Source organism: Jatropha curcas, chromosome 4 (genome assembly GCF_041381405.1).
Source record: "Jatropha curcas cultivar XTBG-Jc1 chromosome 4, XTBG_Jcur_1.0, whole genome shotgun sequence".
NCBI lineage: Eukaryota > Viridiplantae > Streptophyta > Magnoliopsida > Malpighiales > Euphorbiaceae > Jatropha > Jatropha curcas.
In genome coordinates this window covers 30,662,303-30,675,169 of record NC_143154.1, presented here as the reverse complement: position 1 = coordinate 30,675,169, position 12,867 = coordinate 30,662,303, and the positions used below count along the sequence as shown (strand labels likewise).

At 32.7% G+C, this 12,867-nt stretch overlaps 2 protein-coding genes across 2 annotated transcripts; one reads left to right on the top strand and one right to left on the bottom strand.

The window, feature by feature from the left end:
- Positions 1 to 1,214: 1,214 nt before the first annotated feature.
- Positions 1,215 to 6,481, bottom strand: LOC105645836 (putative LRR receptor-like serine/threonine-protein kinase At1g63430). Its single transcript, XM_012231552.4, has 13 exons — positions 5,873 to 6,481; positions 5,309 to 5,447; positions 5,100 to 5,171; positions 4,861 to 5,004; positions 4,620 to 4,769; positions 4,004 to 4,120; positions 3,842 to 3,906; positions 3,034 to 3,288; positions 2,734 to 2,939; positions 2,475 to 2,607; positions 2,236 to 2,393; positions 1,781 to 1,996; positions 1,215 to 1,651 (listed from the first exon to the last, which is right to left on the bottom strand). Exons 1-13 carry the CDS (start codon positions 5,955 to 5,957, stop codon positions 1,406 to 1,408), a joined length of 1,986 nt encoding a protein of 661 aa, XP_012086942.1. The 5' UTR covers positions 5,958 to 6,481; the 3' UTR covers positions 1,215 to 1,405.
- Positions 6,482 to 11,752: 5,271 nt separating this feature from the next.
- On the top strand, positions 11,753 to 12,640 carry LOC105645837 (protein LURP-one-related 4). The gene is made up of 3 exons (XM_012231553.4): positions 11,753 to 12,048; positions 12,168 to 12,392; positions 12,477 to 12,640. Exons 1-3 carry the CDS (start codon positions 11,821 to 11,823, stop codon positions 12,609 to 12,611), a joined length of 588 nt encoding a protein of 195 aa, XP_012086943.1. The 5' UTR covers positions 11,753 to 11,820; the 3' UTR covers positions 12,612 to 12,640.
- The last annotated feature ends 227 nt before the right edge of the window (positions 12,641 to 12,867 follow it).

Below are 12,867 nucleotides of genomic sequence, written 5' to 3'. Positions count from 1 at the left end.
TCACAGAATCAATGAAATTATTCATATTCTCATTTGCCATCATTCTATATAAAGATAAACTTTTCATTCACTTTGTCATATTGAACAGTTTCATGTTTTAAAATTGTGAATTTGTGAAACTTTAAGAAATTTCCCATCTTTTATTTCTCATTCTCCTTTCTTCTTTCCCATGAAAAAGATTCAAAACTCTAGTTTCTTGAAATAATGAAGTTTTCAGGTTGAAACTACCTAGAACACATTCTGACAGTAAATACACTCATGCTTGGTGGCTGGATTGATGCGTGCCTATTTCTTGGCAATTCTGTCAATAATATTTACTTTTTTGAAACTTCAAATAGTTCATCAAATTTTATGAGTTGCTTTTTTTTTTATCACTTCCAATTCAGACAGTAGGCTTGGTTTATTTTGCACTGTTTGTCAGGAATTATCAACAGATCTCTCTCTTGCTTAAAAAATAAATTAATTAAATAGATATTAATGACATCATTTATAGATATAGATATACATACCTTTCGAAAAACAAGGTATGGATATTAAAAAAAAAAAAAAAAGCAAATTTTCAAAATGGGAAAAATTTTTAAATATAATAATTAATATCATCAATTTCCTTATAATTTAAACAGATATTAATGATTGACGAATTAATATCCTAGAAAATTTTTATATTATTAACAATAATTTATTTATTTAGTTTTTGTTTAAGCTGCTACTCATTTATGTATTTTTTTTTTCCTACAGTATGAGGTGGATACGTATAGTGATCGTATCGAGTTTATTACCAGTGGTGGGAGTACAAAAGTAAATTCACCCGACTTTAAGTGTCCCGATTAATTGGGTTCTCGTTGTTGTTAAATGATATCGAGCTTGTACACTCAGTATCTGTTTTTGAATCATTCCCTGTTCATCCCTTTCACAACGAGGACGGCCATAAAATTGTTCCATCTGCCTAGTAGATTACACAGAAGGAGAAGATGTAAGAACTCTCCCCGAGTGTAACCATATTTTTCATCCTGGTTGTATTAAAGAATGGGGGAAAAACATATACTAGGTGCCCAAATTGTCGTCATAACTATAGAACCGTTAGAAATATATAGAATTGTAAATACTTTGTTAAATAAAAGAATACCACTTATATTTTTCCAAATGAGCATTATGGTTTTGTTATTTTCTCTCTGCAAAGTTCATATCATTGCCAGAGTTAGACGTGGTTGGTCTTATCAGGAATAGAGACCAAGTAGTGCATTAGTGGTAATTTATTGTTGATGAATAATGATAAAAGAAAAGAAAAATGACTATTACAAGGGCCACAGTCACAGATTAAAAAAAGCTCAAACTGTGATAAAAGAAAAATGAATATTACAGCTCTCTATATATCTATTTACAATGTGTTCCTTCCACTTGATCATCACGATGACAGTGCTAGCTCAGCCCAGGCTAAAGAAGATGCCTTAAACTCGAGGGACATGGATGTGTCAATTTTGCTCTCCAACATGTTGCTTACTTCCTCCATGGATGGTCGCTTGGCAGGATCCGGATGGATGCAGAGGCTTATCACTTCACATATAACTTTGAGGTCCTCGTATCCAAAATGTTTCAACTCAGGATCCACCACATAAGACATTACTTCTGGCATTTCAAGATACTCCCTGGCCTGCAGAAATAGTTTTTTGGCATTCATGTAATACGATCAAGATACATAATCAATGTAAATTTGATCACTTCAATTATTCCCAGAAAGGAAAACTGAGATATGTTTTTAAATTTGTTAAGGATTTCTTACCCAATCTACCAGGCATCCTTTGTCCTTAGAGTAGGGAGGTCTCCCGCTGATTATTTCCAGCAAAAGCACACCGAAAGCATATAGATTGCCTTGCACGTCAAGATGGCGCCCCTCTAGAGAATTTGGAAGTATACACATAGCACCTTGGCTGCCTATGGATCCTGAGTTCTTCTCCGATCTTGCAAGGATACTCTTCCAACTTTCAAAATCAACCAGCTGTCATAGACAGTAGAGATTTTTCTCAAGATCACAAATCTCTATGGCGTTTACAATTTTGTTATTCAGAAAGATAATAGAGGACGACAATCTATTCTAGCTGCTCTAGTAAGCTGATCAGCATTTTTATTTGCCATTTATCTGACATGCCTTACAGATAGTTTTATATTTGCAGTTCTGAAAGATTTCATTACTCAAGGGCACTTCTTCATGAGAATGAAAAAAGGCATCGGGTGTACCTTGGCAGAAAAGTCTTCTGTGAGATACACAGCACTAGAATTCAGCTCTGATATGGTAAATGGCGGATCAAGTTCTGTATGAAGGTATTTGAGTCCACGGGCAATGCCTATAACAATTCTCATACGTCTCGACCAAGATAACTGGCATTCTTCTCCATCTGTATATGCAGTAAGGTGACTGCTCAGCTTTGAGCTAATTAAACCCAAAACTAATGACCTTACAAAGAAACTTGACTTACAATGGAGGTGCTCATACAGTGTTCCATTTGATGCGTATTCAAAAATCAGCATCCTCGTAAACGGAGTGCTCTCTCTACAGTAGCCCAGTAATTTTCCTGTATTATCATGGTTTAATCTTGCCAAATCTGCCACCTGAATGTTGTTTGAACGTAAAATGTCAAGACCAGTCTTGAACTTTTCAGCTCTTGCATTTTTCATATTTGGTTCCTTTTACAGAAGCTCAAAGTTGATGCAGCAACAGTAGTAATGATCATTTACCTCTTTCTGAAAATAGAGCTCAAGATAGCCTGTCCAGTGTTCTTCTTTGATGCAGAGGGATATAACAGCAATCTCAGAACCACCTTTCATGGTTCCCTTGTAAACCACACTGTCTGGAGAAGAGCCAATAATGTTGCTGAAGTCTTCACAAGCAACTTCAAGCTCTTGTCTACTGAATCTCACTACATCTTTCAACAGCTCTGAATCTGTGCAGAATCAGCACTAACAATTCAAGTAATGTACTGCTCTAAAACAAACATCGTCGAAACTTCAGTAGCACAGAGAAACAAGGAAGTAAACCTGTGTATACTGCCATTTGGTCATTCTGACTCACTGATTTCTTCCAAGGGATTATTATAGAAGATTTGTTATTACATCTTTGAAATGCTGTTAAAACAGCAACAAGGAAAAGAGAGCCAACCATGGTTCCTGTTATGATTTCTAGAGCCAAAAGCCAGGCAGGTTTTGATGCCCCTGGATGCTGCTTGGATGCACTTTCAGCAGGCCGGTGCTTTGGGTTAAATGTTTGATGGGTTTTGGCGAGTGATTTGTGACCTACAAAAAGAGTCTCATTCATTTTAATTACCATAGCTGGTACTAAATTATTGCCACCCACAAGATACAGCTAGTATTATCAAGTTCAGTTTGATAAAGGGCCATGAATCTCAAATTACTCCAAATTGAGGGTCAAGTTGACTGTCACAGAAATACTGAGGAGCAGGGAGAAGTATAATTCCTCATGCAATTAGTATTTACCTTTGAAAATCTTCCCTGATTAAATACAGACCAAAAGCATACAAATGAATTTTTCTTTCAAAACATGGAGCCTCTGAAGGGAAACATTGATTAACAAAGTAGGAATGAACCAAGATCTTGAAACGTAATATTTATTTCTGGCGTGGACCAAATCAGACAGATAAGAGTCAGACTAATTAATAGAAGAAGTTAAGCACTAAGGAATCTCATACTCATGTTTCCATATCCAAGAGGATTGTTCTTCCCTTCAAATCCTTAAATGACCATTAAAATATTAATGAATTCATGTAATCCACTCCACGGTTCTGAAATGTAAGGAAATAATACCAAAAAGAAAGCTCGTTATACACACCACATTGTGCAGCCGAACGCTGTTTAGGATCTCTGTTTTGGAGGCAGTTTCCCTGGAAGCTTATGCTGCATGCATGACATAAATCAAGGAAAACATGAGTTTATAGAACATAAAAAAATAAGAAAAAGAAAAAGAATTCAAGAGAAAGAAACAGAAGCATACCTTGGAATATAATTCAAGCATTTAGGTATGCTCCCAACAAAGAAGTTATACGATAAATCTATCACTTTTAACTGTGATGCTTGACACAGGCCAGTTGAATTTGCGCTTGATGCGTACCTGAAGCAGGTATGGAATATGAGCAACAAATTTAAGGTCTTATATGACTTTATGTTCCATGTAATTCACCTACTTTAGTTTCTAGTATGATCCAGTTTTAAACTTGTGATTTTATGTTTACAAGAATTCGTAGATGCAAGAATCATTATAATAATCCTATTCAAAAGGGAAAATATGCCATGAGATTATGGACTAAAATTGACAGATACCACATCATCTGCCAGACTGATAAAGTGACATATATGCACTGAACATGTAGCCAAAAAGTCAAAATGGGTTAGGAGTTACGCAATCAATACATTGTCGTTAGTTCATCAACTATTCTGAGTCTCAGCCATGATGAGCTTTCCAAATTGAGATAGAAACTGTTTTTCTCATATTTATATGCAATCTATGATATTTTACATGTAAATCATTCTCTAAATAACCATAATCAACTAATTTTGCATGAACAAATTCCGGACTCGATAGAATGTTTCTAATTGGATATTCTACTTACATTCCGTGTGCATTAGAAGGGAAATCTGAATTGACACCTGCAGGAACGGCTCCTTGAAGTCTATTCCTATCCAGCCGAAGCTCCTCAAGGTACTTCAAATTGCCCAATTCAGCAGGCAGATGTCCTGTAAACCCATTGGACTCAAGGTTTCTACAATGAAATAAACTAGGAAGTAAGAGGAACTCAACAGTGCCGGGCACTAAAGTAACAATCACTAAACCAAATAAGAAAAAACTATTACATTCTCATAACACTGTTTAGATTAGCTATCTCTGGAGGAATAGGACCCGTTAATCGATTCATTCCCAAATCCAAAACCTTGAGGTACTTGAGCATTCCCAGCTCTTTTGGGATTGACCCGATCAGATTATTACCATGCAAGATTCTACAAACATCAAACACGAGAAACCAAAGTTCAAAAACAATGTATAAAGCTAAAATACACTGTAGATTCAGTATCATATGCAAGAAGAAACATACAGTTCTTGCAGGTATGTGATCCGACCCAATTCGGGGGGAAGAAATCCCCTCATAGATGACCCAGATATGTTTCTGCAAGAGAGAGAGAGAGAGAGAGAGAGAGGAGAAGAAGAAGAAAGACATAAAAGCATAACATCATTCACCTATACTGCAGGAAAACTCGAATGCAGCTTATCTTGAACCTAGTAAAATTGATAATCACATCTTACATTTTTAAAACATGGTCTCGAGAAACATTGCAGGAAATGCCAGACCAGTCACAAGGATCTGCGTCTAGGGTGTTCCAATCAGACAAAACCAGAAGTGGGTCTTCATATATAGCTTCTTTGAAGGTTGTAAGCGCCGAAACTGAGAAAAGACCTAGTCGGTAAAAGAAGAAATAGGACTGCAGGAACTGGCTACAAATGACATCAAAATCTAGAATTTTTCTAAATTAGTAAATCCTAGCATCAGCACATTGTTTTAGACATCAGTATCACACATGCTCTGTTTAGTCGCCAAGAAAACGACTAGAATGCAAAAACTTAAACCTTGAGACTTCATATTTGTCATATGCTCAGGAGACATAAATCTAGTAACACTCGATTTAGCCATATGAAATTAGTTAACTGGGCAGAAAAAGAGTATGTCCTACAAGGAAATCCAAAACTGCAAATGATATAAGATTAAGAATCCTAGCTACTTTAATTTTCCCCTATTTTCCCAGGAAGCAAACAGCTATTTAAACCCATGAAGAATCAAGATCTGAAAAAAAAAAAAAAAGCAACACATACCTTCATCTCTCGAAAATGACTCACAGGTCACAAAAAGAACAAGAAAAATCACAAAGAGAAGTCGTAATGAAGTATGTAATTTCATTTTCTCCGCAAAAAATCTCCACCAGTCTCTAATTATCACTACCTTCTTTCAAACTTAACGAAGAAGACCCACAAGAACTCATTAACCCAGCACCAAGGATCCACCAAGAAATGGGAAACCCAAGAAAGAGCAAAATGTTGAAAAGAAAAATGGATGAAGATAAGAGAAGAAAAAAGAAGTAGCTTCTTGAAGATACAGGTTCTGAACTAGGGAAAGAAACTAATCTTTAGATGGTGTAATAAAAAAAAGGGTTGGTCTGTTAATCCTTAAACAATACTTGTGTGAGTATAAATCCAAGAATTTGCAACTACCCGTGAAAGCAAACTCACTTGAATGATGAATAAAGAAGAAATGTGGAGCTGTGAAGCTTAAAGAACAGAAACCCAGATTTGAGGGAAACTTGGATTCAAAGAGAGGTTTTGTTACTACTTACTGGTTAAAAAAAATTTAAAGAAAAGAAAAGGACGATAAAGAGAATGTTGTTCTGTTCATTGATGTTAAAGATGGCGTTGGCGGTTCCATTTTTCTTTCCCCTTTTTTTTTTTAAACCTCCTTTATCTTTTTCTTATCATTTAAAAATTTATACTATACGTTTTAGATTTAGTGGAACTTTTTTATGTTTACTGCTAATGATTGCATTAAAACAGAGGCCTAAACTGTCCATCAAGAGTTATCATAAATATCGTGAGATGAGAAATTGAAAGCTATCTTTCACCTTTGGGTTTTTGTTATTGTGCGAGTCAGAACATTTTAAGTTTTTAGGCTTGCTGATCGAGCGGGCAGAACTAAGATGGGTCCTTCCTCTTCTCTTGGCGATGATGATTTCATTTTTTTTTTTTTAATGCAAAGTATATTTGAAAAAGAAAAGTGTTTTTTTATTTTTTAATTAGGTCAATAATATTTTTGGATTATATTAACCATGTTAATCCTTTATTAGTTAATTATATTAAATTCTATGATCATTTCAGGCCAATTTAAAATCATCTAAAAAATTAAATAAAAAATAATTTTATATTTCGAGTTAAAATGAACTAAAATCATATTGGAAAAAAAATCTCTAAATCCGATTTTTTATTTAAAAGAATCGAAATTGAAAATTCAATAAATTCTAAAATTGGCTAATTCCATATTATATTAAATAAATTGGAGATAATTGAAAGTGGGAATTATTATTATTATTATTATTATTATTATTTTGAGAAGAATGTGTAATTATGTATTGGATTAGAAGTTTTTGGAACGTAAGCTTTAGCAGTAAGCACCAAAGCAGCTTATGGGCCCTTAAGCGTTATTTGCGCCAGTAATCATGCACCCGCGTTCTTAGCGCACGTTAGTGTCACCCGGTTAATTATTAATTTATTATCATTATGGTCTACGATATAAATATTAATATATCTTATAGTGAAAATATCACGATATCATGCGAGTCAAAGACGTTAGTATTTGACATTTCACCGTCTAGGAGTCTTCTTCTACAGTCATTCATCCTCTGGCTAACACTCTCACAGTAGGTCTGTGACAATGACTTCGTTTTCATTGCGAGAATATCTTTTTTTGGAGTCAATGCTATTATGGGAAGGTATGCCTAAAAATTCATGTTCATGTATATTAATGTGATTATTAGTTTTTCTTAGTACCAACTTAATTTTATTTATTGTCCTAATTTGGTTAGTCTTTCTACCTCTTATAAAAATCATAGAGAGTGAGAAATTTTGAGTTTTAGTCGTCTCTACTCTAATAATTGAGAGCTATTTAAACAGTTAATTCTATGCTTTAAGAGAATAAAAGAATTTTATTTATTATCGTCATTTAGTTGGTCTTCCTATCTCTTGTAGAAAACGTAAAGAGTGAGAAATTTTAAGTTTTAATTCTCTCCACCGTAATAATCTAAAGTTATTTTATGCTTTAAAAGAATAAAAGACGGATAAAAAGATCGAAATTTCCACATTACAGTTGTTATCCAAAAGGGGGAAAAAATGTGAGTGACTATTAGATCCATGAGCAACCACTCCTTTCTTTTGTGTTTTAATTTCAAAAAGAGAAGGAAAAATTCCCATAAAAATAATACACAAAATTGGACAAATTTGACTAATAACAACATTAACACATGTCTACTAAATAAAATGAACATTAGTGAAGAGGCAAAGTTGTTACATATGGAGACCATAATATTTAATTTAATAGAGTTGTTGTTGATGACCTTTTTCTGTTTTGGCATGAGAGTAAGTTCCTATTGTTTATTTGTTTAGTGACACAACACAACATAATTATAAATAAAAAAGCATCACTCACAAAGCTTCCAAGCAATACCCCCCCCCCCCCCCCCAAAAAAGTTATTAGAGTAGTTTTAAAGCAATGATCCTTCATCTTTATAGTTTTATATTCTTTTTTTATCCATTGTCATAGAATATGTTCAATCCCATGGACTTGGCTAGTTGTCAAAATTTCATTGGTCCAAAAAAAATTTTAAAATTATCAACAAGTGTTGATTTGGGTGGTAAGTAATTTCTATTCCTCTGTTCGGCTTATATTGAAAGTATTTGGCTCTTATCAATTCCACTAAATAGCAAGACAAATAAGTGTAATATTGAAAATACGGTTACGAGTATACTGAAAGCATTTGGCTCCCATCGATTCTGCCAAGATAGCAAGACAAATAAATATAATATTAAAAATAGAGTTAAGAGGATAAAAGATGTGTTTATTGCAAGAATATAAATTCAATTTTTAAAAAACACACTTTATTAAGAGAATAAAAAAAAAAAACACTTTCCACTATACCCGGAGAGGATTACAGCTCCAGGTTAAAAAAAAAAAAAAAAAAAAAAAAAAAAAAAAAACTTAGAAATTGATTGATGGGTTGAATTGTTCACTTCACTTTAAATTTGAAGGATGAGACAAGTTGGGCCCCATGATTTGGGCTGGGTTTTCAATGGTTGCCAATTGCCATGAATACCGTCCTGCGCTTTCGCTTTGACAAGGACCCTCTTTGTCTTTTTAGTTGATGCAAATTATTTGCAAAATGCGAAAAATAACGACTTATTTGTTTTTATTTTTTCGGACCTTCCTCTTAGCTTTTGTTGCTCCAAATTAGTTATTATCATCATCCCTTCTTTTAATCTAGGCTGTCGGAGCTCTTTCAGCTATGGATTGGAACGTTAAGCTCCATCATATTGGTTTTACGTGTTTTTATTATTCCAATTTTCATCATTTTGGCATTCGATGTTATCTCATTTATAATAAATTAGGTGTAGCTTATATCCGTAATTTTATCTAATTTTCTTTGTATTAATTATATATATATATATGATTACGTTAAAAAAAATGTTCAAGTAACATAAATATTAGATTTGGACTAAGCATTGGATGAAATTATCTTGAAGGGTAACTTTTAATTTGACCTTGTAACAGACATACTACAATTTGTGAACAATATTGCGTTTAATCTCTTTTATTTATTAGTTTAAAATAGAGTGGGGATTAGATAGGTTGTTCCCTTCATTGTCAAAAATGGATTTTTCAAAGTTTGGTTAGACGTGAACAAGTATAAAAGATTTGGTAGAGCCAAACCTAGCGTACTAAAATGGCTAAACATCATTGATTAAGCTGTTTCTTATCAACGTCTCCTACTAATTACAAATGTAAATCAATATTTGTATGTCTGAATTCGAATTATGACTATCAATAATGATGTTCCTTCCTGGCAAAAAATAATAAAAAAAAAAAGAAAAAGAAAAAGAAAATTCTCGTTTGATACTATTTGTTTTTAGGAGCCTTGTTTGGTAATTTAAAATTTGAGATGATGTTTTATATAGCTCTAACGTTGTAGTTTGATAATTGACGTATTACACTGAATTGCATTTGTATATCGTTTCAATATTTTAAAAACATACAGAACTATATAAGATAGAATGAGAACAAGTTGTAAATCTATTTTCGAATCCTAGTTGGAGGGATTTGATTCATTCTGAATTCTTTAATTCGGAATGAAAGAGTTCATTTTGACCGTTAAGATTAGGTAATCCGTTCACTGTATCTTTCTTTCTATTGCATTCTATCTCATCATATCACACGTGGTAAGGTAGAAATGGTCATTTTCATTCATTCATCCAGATTTGAAACATAAGAGACCAAATCATTGAATCATGTGATATTTCAACGGTGATAAAGCTCACAGTCACAAGTTCTTGACTCAATTAACACTACTGGTCCCCAGAATTTGGTTTGGTTGGTCGGTTGGCTTCTTAACTGTTTGGTCACACCTATTTATTGTCCACAGGAAGCAAGGCAAATGCAAATGTGTCCGACAATGAATTACTGGACTACAGAGCCCAAGATTCAGGCCCAATCTATCTTTATTGGAGGAAATGAAATGGACCAGTTGAAGGCTTGTCTTTCGCTTTGGGAGAGAGTGGGCCGATTTGCAACTTGCGAGCCCAAATTCCTTCTCGATGGAGTTTCTCCTACCATTCATGTCTAATTGACCTTCTTATAGGTAATATATTGTTTAATATACTCATTTTCCTACTAAATTAATGGTAATAAAATGACACGTGACTGTAAACAAATTAAATAGCTGCACGTGGTTTTTCATTTTTCATTTTTCAAAGTCCATAATCATATGAATGATTATAAATTAAATCGCATTAAGTCATGATTTACATATTAAATGGCCATCACAACTAACCATAGCAAACGCGAGTAAGGATATTTTTTCTGTCCTATAATTTTTGTTCTATTTTCCTTAAATAAGGATATACAAGCAAATCATTTGTATTAATTAGACCTTAGAAACAAATAATTGTTTGTAGAATTAATACTAATTGCAATTAATGTCAAAAATATACAACTAAGAAATTCAAGATTAGATAATTAAAACAAAAATTAATAATGTGGTAGTTTGGATTGAATATAACAAAGTGGTTTAAATTTCATATTAACAAACAAAAATATATATTGAATTAAGAAATTTTACCTCTAAGGTGGAATTTTTCTCAATTCTGAAACGGTGAAATTGAAGTTATAATAAAAATTTTTCAATTTCTTGGAGTTTAATCTATTTTTGTTAAATCAAATGAAAATATCAAATAATTTTATAAAATGTTTAAATTTTATCGCTCAAATTTCACTATCTAAACCATCTTATAATTATATAAATTATTTCCTTAGATTAATGGATAAGATTGCATAATTTGTACATGAGGACCAAACGACATTCAAAATGTAAATAAATGGTTTGTGACTGTATGCATAAACGTCACCTTTTAAAAGTGGTTAATTGAAAAAGTAGATAGAAAGAAGGCAAGAAGGATAACTATATGCTCTCTTCAACACAAGTCAATTTCCTAAACGACAACATGCCTTTCACACGCTAGCTGAAGCCGTAATCAAAGCTGGTATGCTGCCTCCAGTTGACTCACTTCTCTGCCAATCGATTTGCTCCACGTCATCTTTATAATTGCCCTTTCGCTTTATTTCTTTGTTTTATCAAAAAAAAAAAAAAAAATAAAAAGGAGAAGCATAAGAAGTGGCCTACCATACTCTAACGTGGTCCAAAAAGCATGGTGCAAATAAAAATCAATTAATCCAATTTATTTATTTATTTTCAATAAAAAAAGAGCTTACTAATCCAGAAGCTTAATTTTAATATTACTTATTTTGATAATAAAATTATAGATTTGCTGTTAATTTATATTATATAATATAATTAACCCCCAATTATCTCTTATTAATGCACAATTATATATATTATATATATACACATAAAATATCCTTGAAGTCGTGCACACACCATATTAGCGTACGAACATAAATAAGTCATCTTCTTCGTCTTCAGAAACTCAAGTTTCCTTTTCTCTTGTTAATGGCCAAAGTTTTCCCTCAAAAACCCATATTTTCATCTTTCATGACATTTAAAAGAGAAACATTTACAGTATGGATGAAATCTTTAGTTTGCCATACAAATGGCTGCACTGTCTTTGATTCTAATGGTGAGATTATTTATCGCGTCGAAAACTATGATCAAAAGTGCAGCAATGAAGTATATTTGATGGATCTTCGAGGCAGAGTTCTTGTAACCATAAGAAGAAAGGTATATATTTAGTTATTTACATATATATCTTACAAAATTCCATTTCATTTTCTTTGGAAATGGCTATATAAAAGTATAAATGACGAAATGGGTTTTCTTGTTTCTTGATATTTTTGCAGAGATTACTAGTTTTTGGACGTTGGTATGGCTACAGATGGAATCCTTCAAATATAAATAAAGAGAAGCCATGGTTTCAAGTAAAAAAATATTGCAGAGTATGTATTGGAAATTCAGTTTATTTTAAAGTTACAGTAGGGTTTCAGAAGTACTGGGTTGTGAAATTGGGACATAAAGCAGCAGAAGCTTTCAGGATTGTAGACATAGATGGAGATGTCGTTGCAGAGGTAATTATTATTAATAGCTATACATAATTAATATTAATTAATTGGATTTTCTGATTTTGAGATGGTTAATATATATATTTGCAGGTGAAGCAGAAGCAATCATCTTCAGGAATTACATTAGGAGATGATGTGTTAAGTTTGATAGTGGAATCTCATATTGATCATTGTCTAATCATGGCAATAGTCACTGTATATGGATTAATTAATTACAAATTGTAGATATTATATATATATCGATTTTTCCAGGAGTTTTAACTATCGGCAGCTTCATTAATTTGTCTCCTTTTGTACATCTATACTAAATTTTTGTTCGACATTATTAATTAATTTATTACTTATTTCTATTTCTAGCAAAATTTTTGGAACAAATATAATACTCTATTGGTAACAGTTTATTCTTATGTTGGCACTTGGGATTGGAAAATATGGTTTCTATTACGTTGTAAAAGTTAATAGATTGGGGATTTGAATGCGA